This window comes from Schistocerca americana, chromosome 1 (assembly GCF_021461395.2).
Source record: "Schistocerca americana isolate TAMUIC-IGC-003095 chromosome 1, iqSchAmer2.1, whole genome shotgun sequence".
NCBI lineage: Eukaryota > Metazoa > Arthropoda > Insecta > Orthoptera > Acrididae > Schistocerca > Schistocerca americana.
In genome coordinates, this window is record NC_060119.1 from 680,035,233 (window position 1) to 680,053,886 (window position 18,654).

Consider the following 18,654-nt stretch of genomic DNA (forward strand, 5'->3'; position numbering starts at 1 on the left):
TTAACATGGCCATTTTGCACTCCCTATTCTGCTAATTTCTGACATGTTTGGAAGACTTAACATTTTTAAAGGTACTTGTATGCTGATTATGTTAAATGAACTATAAATAGTGAGCTAATTATGACTTAAATACCGCGTTCTTGTTTAGAAAAAAAATCTGAGATAACCAGATAAATATATCTATTTGTCATGGAAAAAGAGAATCAGCAGAATTATTACAATGTATAATATATCTGTGTGTCTACCTGGCACTGCAAGTACCTGAGGCGTTAGTCGCTCATTTGATTTTGGCGTATTTCGAAACTTCATCGTCCTGATTTCTTTTCAAAGATTTAATTCATTTATGGCTTAGAAAGAAATTAACATGCCTCATTGTTGCATGTAGTCAGGTAACCCGAACGAATAATGTAATCTCTCTCAACATTACGTATTATACCTTCCCGTAACCTTTGGTCACTCATTTTAAAGTAAGGAGTAGTAATAGCTCAGTAATCTTTGTAGTGTCACCACAAGGCACCATACTTGCTAGGCTGTAGGCTTCAAATCGGCCGCGGTCCGTCAGTACACATCGGACCCGGGAGCCGCCCCTGTCGACGCTAGCAGACCGAGCGCCGCCACTCGGCTGGTCTTACACGAGACAAGCTATCGCACTGCCCAGTTCTACAGCCGACTTTAATAGGAATGGTTCACTTGTTATAGCTTCAGAGATCTTATTTGCAGAGACGCTAGTTAGCATAACCTTCAGCTAAGTCAGAAACTACGACCTAGCCAGGCGGCACATACAGTTTATGCATTGACAATTGATCTATATGTGTGAAGAAATCAGAATTGTAAAGAAGTATTCGCAGTCCAGTCTATAACTGCACCTGTAAATATTATTGTACAAAGTCAAGATCGACGTTCACCGCTGATGCTGAATTAACGCTAAGTATTAAATTGTATCCCTGTCTACTAACTTTTTAATCACCTAAGATGTTCCAGATACATCCCGTCAAGTACAGTTCATTGATCCTCACGTCAGCCTACGTGATCAATGCGTGCAATGGCCACACTTCGTGATCAGACTAACAAGGAGACGGTGGGATCGGGGATTTGTCCGAAATTTTGTGTGGTGAAGGAGGACCCCTAACACCTCACGTGGTTAAGATATTAGGACGCACTACCCGGAAAATCCCGGGAAAAATCGATCCAAAATTTCTTAGGTGCCGTATGAGAATAAACCAGAGGTCTCGGGTTCGATTCCTTCTCCGGCACTTTTTTCCTTCTGTTTCATTTTCTTTTGTTATTCCACAAATTATTCAGAAAGTTTCCCAAATCTACATTATCTTCTACAAATTAGCTACATTATTGAATAAACATTATTTTCTTTTTGTCCAACAACACAATTCATGGCGGTGGGTTTTCCATTTTTAATTGTAAATTATATGAGGGGAAACATTGCGTTTTTAATCAGAATAGCAAAGTCGATTGGGAAACATTCAATTTTTATACATATAATAATTATAAAGAAGAACCGCAGTGGTAATTATCGTAAAAACAAAGCAATAGTTTTTGCGACATCTTGCGCAACGTATGAAAGCGAATTTTTTACAATCACAGGGCGTTTGCAATAAATCTGTACAAAAACATGCCCCATTAACATTTACGAAAATTTTTAGAGTTTCTGATAATTTTGAGGCAAATCAGGAAAATTGAATCATGTCTCGGAATATTGGTGCCGATAATTGATGGTGAATTATAGAACGAATTTTTATACAGTCTTCCCGGGAATTAATTTCACGATTCTCCTGTAACAGTGCGCTGCAATTTTGCAAGTAACAGAAGGAGGAATCGAACCCAAGACCTCTGGCATAAAGGTCCGAACGCTAACCATGTTTTTTGTTCGTGTTGATCGTTGTGTTTGGTCGTTGCGGACGTCGCAAGACATCCTGTTCGAGTTCGGCGGTTGTTCCTTCCACTCAGTTTTTTATTAAAGAGGCCAACCGGCTTTCTGACCGAACACGCTGAGCTACCGTGCCGGCATCCATGTAGGCTAAACGACGGCTCTGCAATAAACTAACATTTTATACTTATACGGCACCTAAGAAACTTTGGATCGATTTTTCTCGGGATTTTCCGAGAAGTGCGTCCTAATATTTTAACCATGTGAGGTGTTAGGGGTCCTCTTTCACCACACAAAATTGCGGACAAATCCCTGACCCCACAGTCGTGCCGTCTCCTTGTAAGAGTCAAATTGCGTGACTCAGCCGGGTCACCCTTTTTCCATGAGGCCCATAGTTCCGCCTCATACACAACACTCTTATCGTACAGCTATCGTAACTTTCACTTCGATACTGGAGGTTTCTTGCCGAGTTCTGTCTACCTTAAGTTCCTATGAGGTACCATTCGCGTTTTATTATTCTATAAGCACGTATTTCGTTCATTAGGTTGCAGTGAAGTGCAAAACTGAACAAATGTCGTGGGTTTTTCTAGCAAATGTTTATTATATACAAACGCATCAACTAGGAAGAGTAAGCGTACACTAGTGATAAATATTCAATAAGACAACAGTTTTTCCCCGCGCTGTCGTTTACACGACGTGTGGAAGGCTCATGAACGCCTCAAATGTCTCTCCGTTGTGCCTGAAGAGCGAGGCACCGTGGTCGCGCAGCACAGCTGGTACGTAGGCTGCCGGAGAACTGGCGCCGGGCTGGGCCGCTCCGTGGGGGCGGCCGTGGCGCCGCACTGCAGGGGGCGCCGCCGCTGGGCGCGTGGGCGGGGCGGCGGGCGAGGGCCGCCGCCCTGCCGCAGGCTTCTCACTCAGAGTAGTTCGCGTACGAGTCGTCTGCTGCGTTTCCACTGCAACAGTTTTGTCTGTATTTACTTATTCCGCTTGCCACACGTCCTTGTACCTAACCATTCTTAGTATTTCTATGGGTGTGGGATATTAATTAAAATTTCGTTCCTATGAGAGCTCATTTTCATTATTTTCAATACAGGACAAAGCCCCTGGTACAACTGCTGAATGGTGTGAGTACATAATGGCTGTTGGGTGTTCCTTACATTATTGGAACTTTTCAGGAGCATGTCGCAAATGACCAGTCCCACAGCTATGCGCGCGTGCAGCTTATTGGCGTGTTTCGAGTTTTAAGGTCGTAGCACAGGAGCACCATACCGACAACTCGATCAGTCTGTGGAATTACTGCAGAAAGAGTGACAATCAGCTGGCCTCAGGTCAGCAGCGTGGCAAAGAAGATTAACCCTTCGAGAAATTGTAGCATAGTACGACTGACATTGATGAACAGATGGGAGACAACAACTGAAATCCGGCTCGAGGTTACAGGCAGAGTGACACCACTATGAACCGTCGGGAATATACACTACTGGCCTTTAAAATTTCTAAACAAAGAAGAAATGCAGATGATAAACGGGTGTTCAATGGACAAATATATTATACTAGAACTGACATGTGATTACATTTTCACGCAATTTGGGTGCATAGATCCTGAGAAATCAGTACCCAGAACAACCACCCCTGGCCGTAATAACGGCCTTGATACGCCTGGGCATTGAGTCAAACAGAGCTTGGATGGCGTCTACTGGTATAGCTGCCCATGCAGCTTCAACACGATACCACAGTTCATCAAGAGTAGTGAATGGCGTATTGTGACGAGCCAGTTGCTCGGCCACCATTGACTAGACGTTTTCAGTTGGTGAGAGATCTGGAGAATGTGCTGGCCAGGGCAGCAGCCGAACATTTCATGTATCCAGAAAGGTCCGTACAGGACCTACAACATGCGGTCGTGTATTATCCTGCTGAAATATAGGTTTTCGCAGGGATCGAATGAAGGGTAGAGCCGCGGGTCGTAACACATCTGAAATGTAACGTCCACTGTTCAAAGAGCCGTCAATGCGAACAAGAGGTGACCGAGACGTGTAACCAATGGCATCCCGTACCATCACGCCGGGTGAGACGCCTGTATGGCGATGACGAATACACGCTTTCACTACGCGTTCACCGCGATGTCGCCAAACACGGATGCGACCATCATGATGCTGTAAACAGAACCTGGATTCGCCCGAAAAAAATGACGTTTAGCCATTCGTGCATCCAGGTTCGTCGTTGAGTACACCATCGCAGGGGCTCCTGTCTGTGATGCAGCGTCAAGGGTAACCGCAGCCATGATCTCCGAGCTGATAGTCCATGCTGCTGCAAACGTCGTCGGACTGTTCGTGCAGATGGTTGTTGTCTTGCAAACGTCGCCATCTGTTGACTCAGGGACCGAGACGTGGCTGCACGATCCGTTACAGCCATGCGGATACGATGCCTGTCATCTCGACTGCTAGTGATGTGAGGCCTTTGGGACCAGCACGGCGTTCCGTATTACCCTCCTGAACCCACCTATTCCATATTCTTCAGTCATACGACAAACCGCAATCGCGATAGGCTACAATCCGACCTTTATCAAAGTCGGAAATGTGATGGTGCGGATTTCTCCTCCTTACACGAGGCATCACAACAACGTTTCGCCAGGCAACGCCGGTCAACTGCTGTTTGTGTACGAGAAATCGGTTGCAAACTTTCCTCATGTCAGCACGTTGTAGGTGTCGCGACCGGCGCCAACCTTGTGTGAATGCACAGAAAAGCTAATCATTTGCATATCACAGCATCTTCCTCCTGTCGGTTAAATTTCGCGTCTGTAGCACGTCATCTTCGTGGTGTAGCAATTTTAATGGCCAGTAGTGTATTACTGCGAGCTCGGTTGAGATTTCGATATGTCATGCGTTGTTTACTGCTGACACAACAGAGTTGCGTGGTGTACAGCCGAGTCAATTGGAGCATTGTGTTGTTTTCTGTGGTGTTAATCGACGAGTATCGCTACTGTTTGTGGCGATCAGATCAGCACCAACGTGTCCGTCGACGACCCTGTGAACGTCCGTACGATTCAGCGATTCTCGAGAGTCGTACCTGTTCAACTACTCAAATCATGGTGCAGGGAGCAACTGGATACGGCTTAACAGGAGTTAAGGGAGCTGAATACTCGCTGGCATGCGGCAGGAACGATAAGCTCTGTTATCATACCCTTCACGACCAGGATAAAAAGTTGAATATTCCACCAGGACAATGCAAGACTGCGCGCTGTAGATCACGCCGTAAACGCCTCGAAGAATGTAAGGGCACTTAACCGGCCTGCAAGTTCCCCCAAGCAAATCTAGGATGCGATGGGAAGCCAGCCTCTAGCCAGTAGTGTTCATGAAAAGAGACAGGATGTATATCAGTTACGGGAAGAGAATCCTCAAGATGACATCCGTAGGCTGTTTACTTGAATGCCACAATCAAAGTAACAGTGTATGGTATTAGTGACCGCCGGCCACTGTAGCCGAGCGGTTCTAGGCGCTTCAGTCTGGAACCGCGCGACCGCTACGGTCGCAGGTTCGAATCCTGCCTTGGGCATGGATGTGTGTGCTGTTCTTAGGTTAGTTAGGTTTAAGTAGTTCTAAGTTCTAGGGGACTTATGACCACAGATGTTAAGTCCCATAGTGTTCTGAGCCATTTGAACCATATTCGTGACCGTTCGATTATACGCCATTCTGATGTATACTATGGACATCAGTTCCGAAAGGAATGAAAGTTTGATTGTTTAATATGTACGAGGTTTAAAGAGAAACAAAGACATCGAACGAAATTAGACACTGAAATAAAGTCAACGGTGACTAGTGAAAACTTGTGCCGGAGTTCCAGAGTTCGATAGCTTCAATGGAGAAAAACTCTGAGGATATTTTCATTTTATGGGTGGGTAGAAACATGTTAAGCATCTTGTCTTACTATTACGACGAGTTGGGAGACATTTGCTGGGCGGGAGAGGTGCTGACATGTGTGCGCAATAAGAAACGAAAAAGATACAACATGCTGTGGCCACGTAACTTCTCTGGTCATAACCACCTTAAGAGAGCGTGTCAGTGTGACAGAAACTAGCATTTAAAGTTGACAGGGGATAGTGAGTTATTCAGTGCTTGCTTCTTAATGTCATCAAATACAATTTGTCCAGACGCTTCTTCATTTTGTAGGACAGATAACAACTTTGCCATATTTTATAGGACGACCTGGGGAAAATTCAGAACGATGTGGCAAAAACTTACAAGAAGAAACTGTAATGAAAGTACAGTCAACCATATATCATGAACACGTATCTCCAACAAATTATCGGTGGCGGATGACCAATTGTAATATCTAATGAGGACTTATTGGAGAATTATTAAATTGGATGTCTAGCAATAAAGAAATATAGGCAATGAGCAGACACTATTGAGGAACAGGAGATGGACAAGAGTGTTACAAACAGCAGAAACCGTGAAAGACTAAGAACAATTGGGAATTAATGATTGAAGTTAAAATACGAGAGAGTAGAAGAAACGGATGGAGATTGACTAGTTGGTAAACAAAAAATGACTAAACGAATATTTTGGTAGACGTTTTGTTTTTCATCACGAGTGATATCGATAAATGGTGATGATGATGATGTAATGAAACTGGTCCCGAACCACCAGAGAACAGTCATTTCTAAGCCCAGCTTTCATAGCAGTAGATTATCGGTGTTTTTAATTGGGGAGAAACCTCCACAATTAGGATAATTTTCGCCATTTAGAACGCAGTGTACAATTTGTAGCCTTTACCACGCCAAGAGAACATCTTGGAGCCTCCAAATAATGTTAACTTATGTTTTCGTTCCGTAAGCCTAGTATTGTTTGGATCTTAAATAGCGTTCGTAGAAAACTCTTGGCAGAGACTTTTGGACTGCGTCAGTTATCAGAGAATTTCCATGATGTCAGCGCAATCTTAACTTTGCAGAGGGGTTAACGCATGGTTGACAGCATGCGAGATGTGAAGAAGGGTTACAGCTCTTTCATAAAATTCCAGTTATCGAAGGTGAGAGTTTGTGTCTTAGCCTACACATGCTGTTACCTTTTTATGCCAGCTCTCCCCGTTTGACAGAAGTGAAAGCAAGATAGTTTTGATCATAGAGTCGCACTTCCCTAAGTTCTTAAATTGGAAATCATTTTTGTGGAAAGTAAAGCGTTTGTTTGTGTTACTGTAGCCCCATACTTCTCTAACTATAATTCTACAGTATTTCCAGAACGCTTTTGACACCATTTCTCACAAGCGATTTCTAAGCTAATTGTGTGCCTGTGGAGTATCGTCTCAGTTGTGTGACAGGATTCGTGATTTGCTGTCTGAAACGTCACAGTTCATAGTAACTGACGGAATGTCATCGATTGAAACAGAAGTAATATCTGTCGTTTCTCAGGGAAGTGTTATAGGCCCTCTGCTGTTCATAATCTATGTACACGATTTAGGAGAGGGTCTGAACAACCCTATTAGACTGTTAGCATATGATGCTATCGTCTACCATTTATTAAAATCCCTACAACATCAAAACCAATTGCAATATGATTTAGGCAAGATGTCTGTAGGGCGTGAAAAGTTCCAATTGACTGGAATCCGTTAAATTTTGGTTACACATCAAATAGCAGAAATTAAAAAGCTGTCAATACAACTAAGTACAAAGGAATTAAAATTACGAACAACTTAAATTGGAACGATCAGATAGATAATGTTGTGGGGAAGTCGTACCTATAACTGTCTTTTATTGGCAGAATACTTAGAAGATACAGCATTTGCCTACCCTCTTCTGGGATACTGCTGCACGGTAAGAGACTTTTTGGGACAGTATTGATACAGGACATCGCGAAGTAGGGGAGAAAGTGACGCAAGTGTGATATACGAGTTGGGTTGTCAGACATTGAAACAAAGGCATTTTCGAAATTTCCTGGCAGATTAAAACTGTGTGCCGGACCGAGACTCGAACTCGGAACCTGGTGGAATTGAAGCTGTGAGGACGAGTCGTGGGTCATGCTTGGGTTGTCCAGATGGTAGACCACATTCCCGCGAAAGGCAAAGGTCCCGAGTTCGAGTCTCGGCCTGTAACACAGTTTTAACCTACCAGGAAGTTTCATAGCACTTCACACTCCACCGCAGAGTGGAAATTTCATTCTGGAAAGGCGTTTTTCATTGCAAAGAGATATTTTCACGAAATTTCGATCAGTGACTTTCTCCACTGAATGCGTAAATACATTGCTGGCGTCCATCTATATAGGGGTGTATTGGTCACCGTAATAATGTGAGAGAACCGAGCGAGATGGGGCAGTGGTTAGCACACAGGACTCGCATTCGGGAGGACGACGGTTCAAACCCGCGTCTGGCCATCTTGATCTAGTCTTCGTTGATCCATTATGGATCGTGGGACGACGGCTGGCATAAACTTCTTGATGCAATAATTTACCAACAGCCGTATGTATTGTAGAAATTTATTTTATTTTATGAACTTCTATGTGCTACCAGTTTCGGCATTACATTGATGCCATCTTCAGGCCCCACTCGTCATAGTCGTGAAATCACTATACACGAAAGAGCCATATAACTGGATCAGTGAGTCAAATCGTCCTGCAACAGCTCTTGGTGGCCAGGCGACACAATTTTTCTCAGTCTGTGTCGCCTGGCCACCAAGAGCTGTTGCAGGACGATTTGATTCACTGATCCAGTTATATGGCTCTTTCGTGTATAGTGATTTCACGACTATGACGAGTGGGGCCTGAAGATGGCATCAATGTAATGCCGAAACTGGTAGCACATAGAAGTTCATAAAATAAAATAAATTTCTACAATACATACGGCTGTTGGTAAATTATTGCATCAAGAAAATCTTGATCTAGGTTTTCCATGATTTGCCTAAATCGCTTCAGGCAAATGCCGGGATGGTTCCTTTGAAAGGGCACAGCCAGCTTTCTTCCCCATCCTTCCCTAATCCGATGGGACCGATGACCTCGCTGTTTGGTCACCTCCACCGAATCAACCAACCAACCAATAAAGTAAGAGAAATTAGATCTCCTATTCGAGAGTAGAACGGTGGAGAAGTAGTCTGACGGTGGTTCGATGAACTCCTGTCAAGCACTTAAGTGTGAACAGCCGAGTAGTAAAGGAGATTTAGATAGTCTATATGCTCGTATTTTGTTCATTGGACGACAATAAGAAAGTATCTAACGCATTTAGGAAGACAGGAAATGGAGAGACTGGTGCCTGTTGTTTGCTGCTTGTTCACAAATTGGGTTGGCTTTCACAACATCGATGAATGCATAGTGTCTTCCACCACGGGTTGGTGATTTGGTGTAACCACTGCCGGCGGGGATGGCCGAGCGTTTCTAGGCGCTTCAGTCTGGAACCGCGCTACCGCTACGGTCGCAGGTTCGAATCCTGTCTCGAGCATGGATGTGTGTGATGTCCTTAGGTTAGTTTGGTTTCAGTAGTTCTAAGTTCCAGGGGACTGATGACTTCAGAAGATAAGTCTCATAGTGCTCAGAACCATTTGAACCATTTTTTGTAACCACTGCAAAAAATGAAAGCGGAAAGAGCACAGCACCAATACTTCCAGTTTTATGAGCCACGTGGGACGTCCACGGCGACCCTATCGACGGCACGGTGTAACTCACACCGACGCTCTGTGCGTTGTCGTTACCTGGGCGCTGGCACTGCCGGCAGGGGGTCCTCCGCGTCCTCGGACTCGACGGCGGGCGCGTCGAGGGCCTGGCGGCGCCGCCTGCTGCTGTGTGGCTGCGGCTGCGGGGGCGGCTGCGCAGCCAGCAGGTTGGGGCTGTCCTCGGGCCGGCTGGGCACGCCCCCGCGGCCGCCGCCCTCCAGCCGCAGCAGCGGCAGCGCGGGCGCCCTGCGCAGCACCGCGTCGCTGTTGTCCGCCGGCGGCGGGTCCGACTCCACCGTCAGCGACCTCCTGCCGGACACGCAGACACACTGCTCACACCAACACGCTAGAGCTAGCTGTGAAATCAAAGTCGGAAGGCTTTGGAGCAAGTTAAAGCTTATTAATCACAATGCATCTGACAACCAAGAATACAGAAATGCTCTGAAACCAAAGATACAGATTACAGAATACACTAATGGCCATTAAAATTGCTACACCACTAAGATGACGTGGTGCAGACGCGAAATTTAACTGACAGGAAGAAGATGCAGTGATATGCGAATGATCAACTTTTCAGAGCATTCACACAAGGCTGGCGCCGGTATGACACCTACGACGTGCTGACATGACGAAAGTGTCCAACCGATTTCTCATACACAAACAGCAGTTGACCGGCATTGCCTGGTGAAACGTTATTGTGATGCCTCATGTAAGGAGGAGAAATGCGTACCATCACGTTTCGACTTTGATAAAGGTCGGATTGTAGCCTATCGCGATTGCGGTTTATAGCATTGCGACATTGCTGCTCGCATTGGTCGAGATCCAGTGACTGTTAGCAGAATATGGCATCGGTGGGTTCAGGAGGGTAATACGGAACGCCGTGCTGGATCCCAAAGGCCTCGCATCACTAGCAGTCGAGATGACAGGCATCATATCCGCATGGCTGTAACGGATCGTGCAGCCAACTCTCGATCCCTGAGTCAACAGATGGCGACGTTTGCAAGACAACAACCATCTGCACGAACAGTTCGACAACGTTTGCAGCAGCATGGACTATTAGCTCGGAGACCGTGGCTGCGGTTACCCTTGACGCTGCATCACAGACAGGAGCGCCTGCGATGGTGTACTCAACGACGAACCTGGGTGCACGAATGGCAAAACGTCATTTTTTCAGGCGAATCCAGGTTCTGTTCACAGCATCGTGATGGTCGCATCCGTGTTTGGCGACATCGCGGTGAACGCACATTGGAAGCGCATATTCGTCATCGCCATATTGGCGTATCACTCGGCGTGATGGTATGGGGTGCCATTGGATACACGTCTCTGTCACCTCTTGTTCGCATTGACGGCACTTTGAACAGTGTACGTTACATTTCAGATGTGTTATGACCCGTGGCTCTACCCTTCATTCGATCCCTGCGAAACTCTACATTTAAGCAGGATAATGCACGACCGCATGTTGCAGGCCCTGTACGGGCCTTTCTGGATACAGAAAATGTTCGACTGCTGCCCTGGCCAACACATTCTCTAGATCTCTCACCAATTGAAAACGTCTAGTCAATGGTTCCGAGCAACTGGCTCGTCACAATACGCAGTCACTACTCTTGATGAACTGTGGTATCATGTTGAAGCTGCATGGGCAGCTGTACCTGTACACGCCATCCAAGCTCCGTTTGACTCAATGCCCAGGCGTATCAAGGCCGTTATTACGGCCAGAGGTGATTGTTCTGGGTACTGATTTCTCAGGATCTATGCACCCAAATTGCGTGAAAATGTAATCACATGTCAGTTCTAGTATAATATATTTGTCCAATGAATACCCGTTTATCATCTGCATTTCTTCTTGGTGCAGCAATTTTAATGGCCAGTAGTGTATGTTGGATGGCTGTGGAACAAGTTAAAGCTTAATCACAATGCCTCTGACAACCAAGAACACAGGAATGGTCTAAAACCAAAGATACTGATTTCAGAATAATGTACAGGACAAAACTGATGTCCATATAGGCTGTCTTAAACCTTCTGGGTCAAATTGAAACAGGTGATGGGTTGTCCACAACCGATTATATTGAGACAGGAAACTAATGGTCGAAAATGCGTATTTATTGCGTTATGGATGCACATAGCAGAATAGCAACGTAGCTCATAGCAGTTGTTCAAAGCCAAGACCGCCAGTCTCAATGCATGTATTGGCAACGGCACTGCAATTTTGCCACGCTCTTGCAAAGATCCCGGGTGTCTGTTGTACACTGGAACAGGTAGTGGGTGATAAACAGCGTACACTTCTGACAACCAAACAAACATACTGTACACATCTTAGCTCATAGCAAGTGTGTTGTGTTTCTGCGAGATGTGCTACCACAGTTCTTGGGAACTGTACTCCTCCCTGCCCGCGAGAGGATGTGTTTTCAACACAAGGTGCAACAGCTCACTTTGATGTTAATGCCCACGAGCAGCTGAATGACACGTACCCACATTGTTGGATTCGAAGGGGAGGTCGTGACTCACGACCAGCGCGATCGCCGGATCTCTCACCTCTGGACTTTATCCTATGGGGTTACGTCAAGACATTGGTGTACCAAACTCCATAGAAACGGATGAAGACCTGCTTGTTAGGATCCAAGCTGCCTGTCTCCTGGTACAACAGGCACCGGGGATCTTTGAGAGAGTATGTATGTATGTATGCATATGTGCACTAGGATGGGTAGGAACGCCAGGAGCAATTTCAACCAAACTCGTTACACACATGCCAGGAGACAGTTACTATTGGGTGGGTGTAGGACACCCCTACGCATGGTGGTGGAGTGGGGCTGAGGGGGAGGAGGGATGTGGTTGCATGTTGAAAAGTGGCCATATCTTCTGCAATTGTTCTACGTCAGTAAAAGTATGTTTACGTTGTATTGCCTTGCAGAAGGTGATTAATCGCCAGTTTGTTGTGGTCTTCAGTCAAAACACTGGTTTGATGCAGCTCTCCACACCACTTTCTCCCTGTGCAAGCGTTTTGATCTCCGTATAACTATTTCGACGTACATCTATTTGAACCCGCTTACTGTACCCAAAGTATTGGCGTCCCTCTACAATTTTTCTCCACGTCCCCTCACCCCATACTTCCCAGCATTATCAAACTGACGATTTGTTGATACCTCAGAGTGTGTTCCTGTCGAGCGAGCCCTCCTTTTATTCAACTTGTCCCATATATTTCTCTTTTCCCCTAGTCGATTCAGCACCTCCTCATCAGTTCTGCTATCTACCCATCATATCTTCAGCATTCTCCTGTAGGGCTACGTTCCAAAAGCTATTCTCTTTTGTGCGTTTCAGTTCCGTAAAAGCCTACTCCGTCCGAACAGGTCTCGAAAGACCATAACGGTACTGACCGACCGTCGTGTCATCCTCAGCGTATAGGCGTCCCTGGATGCGGATATAGAGGGGCGCGTAGTCAGCACACTGCTCTCCCGGCCGTTGTCAGTTTTCGTGACCGGAGCCGCTACTTCTTAATCAAGTAGCTCCTCAATTTGCCTCACAAGGGCTGAGCGTACCCCGCGCGCCAACAGCGCTCGGCAGACCTAACAGTCATCCATCCAAGTGCTAGCCAAGCCCGACAGCGCTTAACTTCGGCGATCAGACGGGAATCGGTGTTACCACTGCGGCAAGGCCGTTGGCCATAAAAGCCTCACTACAGACAAATACCTTAAGAAGAGACTTCCTAACACTTGAACGGATATTAGTTGTTAACAAATGCTTTGCGTGGTATAGACAGTTTTCATTTTCTGTCTTTCTACTTTGGCCATCGCTAGTTATTTTACAGCCCACATAGCAAATTAGCAATTTAATTCGGCTAAAATTCCTTACCCTTCTTTTTTGTTGACGTTCATCTTATATCCTTTTTTTTCAAGACATTATCCATTACTTGATTTACACCCGTGGTCTAGGGGTAGCGTCTCGGACTCATAATCAATACGTATTCAATCCCTGGTTCGAATCCCACCGCTGCTTAAATTTTGATAAATAATCAGAATTCGCGGCCGAAGACTTCCGGCACAGGTCGTCAGCCTCATTCTGCTAACGGTCTTGTCAAAGAGGGCGGAGGAGCGGACAGAGTTTCAGGGCACACTCTTGTCCTAGGGGTGGGAAACTGCCCCTAAAGGCGGAAAAATCATCAATGATCAACAGCATGAGAATGCAGAAGGCAATGGAAACCATTGCATTAAAGACATGTAACGTGTATACAAATGACATGTGACCTGTAATTGAAGAAGTGTCATGATGATCTCTCCAATGACAAAAGATTCCGGAAGTCTCCCATTCGGAACTCCGGGAGGGGACTGCCAAGTGGAAGGTTACCGTGAGAAAAAGATTAAATAATGAACGAAAGGATAACGTTCAAGCCGGCCGGAGTGGCCGAGCGGTTCTAGGCGCTACAATCTGGAACCGCGCGACCGCTACGGTGCAGGTTCGAATCCCGCCTCGGGCATGGGTGTGTGTGTTGTCCTTAGGTTAGTTAGGTTTAAGTAGTTCTATGTTCTAGGGGACTGATGACCTCAGAAGTTAAGTCCCATAGTGATCAGAGCCATTTGAATCAATTTGATAACGTTCTACGAGTCGGGACGTGGAATGTCAGAAGCTTGAACGTGGTAGGGAAACAAGAAAATTTGAAAAGGGAAATGCAAATGCTCAATATAGATATGGTAGGGGTCAGTGAAGTAAAGTGGAAAGAATATGAAGTTAGGGCAGAGAGTGTGTTACTGTGAATAGTTCAGTGAAAGGTTGTTCTTAGCAGAATCGACAAAAACCAACACCGACAACGATAGTTCAGGTATACATGCCGACATCGCAAGCTGAAGATGAAGAGGTAGAGAAAGTTTATGAGGATATTGAAAGAGTAATACAGTATGTAAAGGGGGATGAAAATCTAATAGTCATGGGGGACTGCAATGCCGTTGTAGGCGAAGGAGTGGAAGAAAAGGTTACGCGAGAATATGGGCTTGGTACAAGGAATGGGAGAGGATTAATTGAGTTCTGTAACAAGTTTAAACTAGTAACAGCAAATACTCTGTTCAAGAATCACAAGAGGAGGAGGTATACTTGGAAAAGGCCGGGTGATACAGGAAGATTTCAGTTAGATTACATCATGGTCAGACAGAGATTCCGAAATCGATACTGGATTGTAAAGTGTACCCAGGAGCAGTTATAGAGTCACATCACATTATAGTAGTCATGAAGAGCAGTCTGAAGTTCAAGACATTAGTCAGGAAGAATCAATACGCAAAGAAGTGGGATACGGAAGTACTAAGGAATGACGTGATACAGTTGAAGTTCTCTAAGGCTATAGATACAGCAATAAGGACTAGCTCAGTAGGCAGTACAGTTGAAGAGGAACGGACATTTCTAAAAAGGGCCCTTACGGAAGTTGGGAAGGAAAACATAGGTACAAAGAAGGTAGCTGCGAAGAAACCACGGGTAACAGAAGAAATACTTCAATTGATCGATGAAAGGAGGAAGTACAAAAATGTTCCGGGAAACTCAGGTACACAGAAATGCAAGTCGCTGAGGGATGAAATAAATTGGATGTGCAGGGAAGCTAAGACGAAATGGCTGCATCAAAAATGTGAAGAAATTCGAAAAAGGAATGATTGGCGGAGGGACAGACCCAGCATACAGGAAAGTCAAAACAACCTTCGGTGACATTAAAAGCAAGGGTGATAACATTAAGAGCGCAACGGGAATTCCACTGTTAAATGTAGAGGAGAAAGCAGATAGGTGAAAAGAATACATTGAAAGCCTCTATGAGGGGAAAGATTTGTATGATGTGATAGAAGAAGAAACAGGAGGCGATTTAGGATCCAGTATTAGAATCAGAATTTAAAAGAGCTTCGGAGGACTTAAGATCAAATACAGCAGGAGGCATATATATCATTTCATCAGGATTTCTAAAATCATTGGAGGAAGTGGCAACTAAACTACTATTCACGTTGGTGTGTAGAATGTATGAGTCTGGCGACATACCTTCTGACTTTCGGGACAGCATCATCCACACAATTCCGAAGACGGCAAGGGCTGACAAGTTCGAGAATTATCGCACAATCAGCTTAACAGCTCATGCATCCTAGTTGCTTACAAGCATAACAGACAGAAGAATGGAGAAGAAAATTGAGGATGCTCTAGATGACGATCAGTTTGGCTTTAGGAAAGGTAGAGGCACGAGAGAGGCAATTCTGACGTTGCGGTTAATAATGAAAGCAAGACACTTTCATAGGATTTGTCGACCTGGAAAAAGCGTTGGACAATGTAAAATGGTGCAAGGTGTTCGACATTCTGAAAAAAGTAGCTACAGGGAGAGATGGGTCATATATAATATGTACAACAGCCAAGAGGGAATAATTAGAGTGGACGACCAAGAATGAAGTGCTCGTATTAAAAAGGGTATAAGACAAGGACGTAGCCTTTCGTCCCTACTGTTTAGTCTGTACAGCGAGGAAGCAATTATGGAAATAAAAGTAAGGTTTAGGAGTGGAATTAAAATTCAAGATGAAAGGATATCAATGATACGATTCGTTGATGACATTGATCTTGAGTGAAAGTGAAGAAGAATTAAATGATCTGCTGAAAGGAATGAACAATCTAATGAGTACAGGATATGGACTGAGAGTAAATCGAAGAAAGAAGAAGGTAATGAGAAGTAGTAGAAATGAGAACAGCGAGAAACATAATATCAGGATTGATGGTCACCAAGTAGATGATGTTAAGGAATTCTGCTACCTAGGCAGTAAAATAACCAATGACGGACGGAGCAAGGAGGACGTCAAAAGCAGACTAGCAATGGCAAGAGGTCTACCAATATCAAATAGCGGCCTTAATTCGAGGAATTCTGAGAATGTACGTCTGAAGTACAGCACTGTTTGGTAGTGAAACATGGATTGTGGGAAAACCGGAACAGAAGAGAATCGAAGCATTTGACATGTGGTGCTACAGACGAATATTCAAAATTAGGTGGACTGATAAGGTAAGGAATGAGGAGATTCTGCGCAGAATGGGAGAGGAAACGAGCATGGGGAAAGCACTCATATGGAGAAGGGACAGTATGATAGGACATCTGTTAAGACAGGAGGGAATGACTTCCATGGTACTAGAAGGAGCTGTAGAGGGCAAAAACTGTAGAGGAAGACAGAAATTGGAATACATCCAGCAAGTAATTGAGGATGTAGGTTGCAACTGTTACTCTGAGATGAAGATGCTAGCACAGGAGAGAAATTCGTGGTGGGCCGCATCAAACCAGTCAGAAGACTGATGAAAAAAAAAAAAAATTCCTTTTAACTGTTCTTCCAAGTCCTTTGCCATCTCTGACGTAAGTACAATGTCATCAGCAAACAATAAGTTTTTATTTCTTTTCTCTGAACTTTGATTCCCTTCCCAAATTCTTCTTGGTTTCCAGTACTGCTCCATGTAAAGATTGAATAACATCGGCGATAGTCTACCTCACGTCCTATCAGCCACTGCTTCACTTTCGTATCCTTCGAGTGCACTCTGGTTTCTTTACAACTTGAAAATATCCATTCGCTCCATGTATAGTACACTGAAAGAATGCATTCCGATCAACATTGTTGAAAGTTTATTCTAAGTCTGTAAATACTATAAATGTAGGTTTGCCTTTCTTTAACGTACATTCTAAGATGTAGGCTCAGTATTGTCTAGTATGTCCTACATTTCTTAGAAAAACCAGACTGGCCTTTCCCGAGTCTTGCTTCGACCAGTTTTTCCATTCTCCTGTAAAAAAATTAGTCTCAGTATTTTGCAACCATAGTTTATTAAAGGTATGGGAGTAATTTGTTAATTATCAGGCCTGTCAGACGCTGTCTTCTTCGGAATTGGAATTATTCCAATCATCTTGAAGTACGCAGGTATTTCGGCTGTCTCCTATCTTTCACACCAGATCGGATAGTTTTCTCGTGGATGGCTCTCCCAAGGATTTCAATAATTTCGAGTAAATGTAATCTATTCCAGCGGCCTTGTTTCGACTTAGGTCTTCTAGTGCTCTGCGAAATACTTCTCGTAGCGTCACAGCTTATATTTTCCATCTTCTTCCTCTTTCCTTTATCTAATAATGCTTTCGAGCTCATTTCCCTTAAACAGTCCTATGTATTCGATCAACCACTCAGCTTTCCCAACTTTGATTGTAACTGGCTTGACATCTCAGCTCTTGATATTCATACAGCCGCTTCTGCTTTCTGCGAAGGTGTCTTTAATTCTCCTATAGGCAGTGTCTATCCTTCCCGTAGTTACACATTCTCCTACACCCTTGCATTTCTCTTCTAGCCACTACTGCTTTGTCATTTTGCACTTCCTGTCAGTCTCATATTTTAGATGTCTGTATCTTCTGCTGTCTGTTTCATTTGCTGCATTTTAATATGTTCTCTTTTCATCAGTTAGATTCAACCACTCGTACGTTACCCAACGATTTGTAATGGGTTTTGGCTTTTTACCCATTTGATCCTCTGGTGGGTCCACTATTACGTCTCTCCAGAATACCCATTCGTCTTCTGATGTGTTCCTTACCCCTGTCCCAGTCAGTCGTTGCCTGATGCTACTTTTTAAAATCTGGATAACCACTGGTTCTTTCAGTTTTTCCCAGTTCCCATTACCTTAAATCACCACCTCTCTGCACCATATCTCTGTACAGGTAGTCATATCTCCGTGCCGCTGCTTTGTTGCAAAGCGACTATCGCTGGACGTATTAGGTTGGTGCATAAGTTCTTAGCGAGTCTGTTTTTCATGTTGGTATTCCGGTTGCTATGGGTTTATTTATCAGACTAAGAACAGCCGACCAGTTGCAAAGGATAAAGTAATCTTTACCTAGGTTTCAATAGATATAAATCTATCTTCTTCAGAAGACGGCCTGGGGACAATGAACATCGTAATATATATTAAGGTATGAAACATGAGTCAAGAATAAAGTTTAACATATATTAGGAAAATATTGTATTACAAGATGTGAGAAAGATTCTTGGTACTTACAGTATTATAACAACATGAAGTGATATGTCCTTATCGTTTAGGCAAACATCTGCATAGTTACATTAATCATATAAAATATAGCCCTGACAACAGGGTTTGTCAAACAAATAAAATAGGTACAGAGAAGTTGCAGAGC

The 18,654-nt window shown here is 44.4% G+C and overlaps 1 protein-coding gene across 1 annotated transcript in view; it reads right to left on the bottom strand.

Annotated features, from left to right (window-relative positions):
* Positions 1-2,461: 2,461 nt before the first annotated feature.
* The window catches only part of LOC124609007, a 99,366-nt gene continuing 83,173 nt past the window's right edge, over positions 2,462-18,654 (bottom strand). The window contains exons 4-5 of the mRNA XM_047140034.1: positions 9,552-9,821; positions 2,462-2,838 (exon numbers count right to left, since the gene is read on the bottom strand). Of these exons, the coding sequence (XP_046995990.1) occupies positions 2,796-2,838; positions 9,552-9,821 (313 nt within the window). The 3' untranslated portion in view covers positions 2,462-2,795. The remainder of the gene's footprint in view (positions 2,839-9,551; positions 9,822-18,654) is intronic.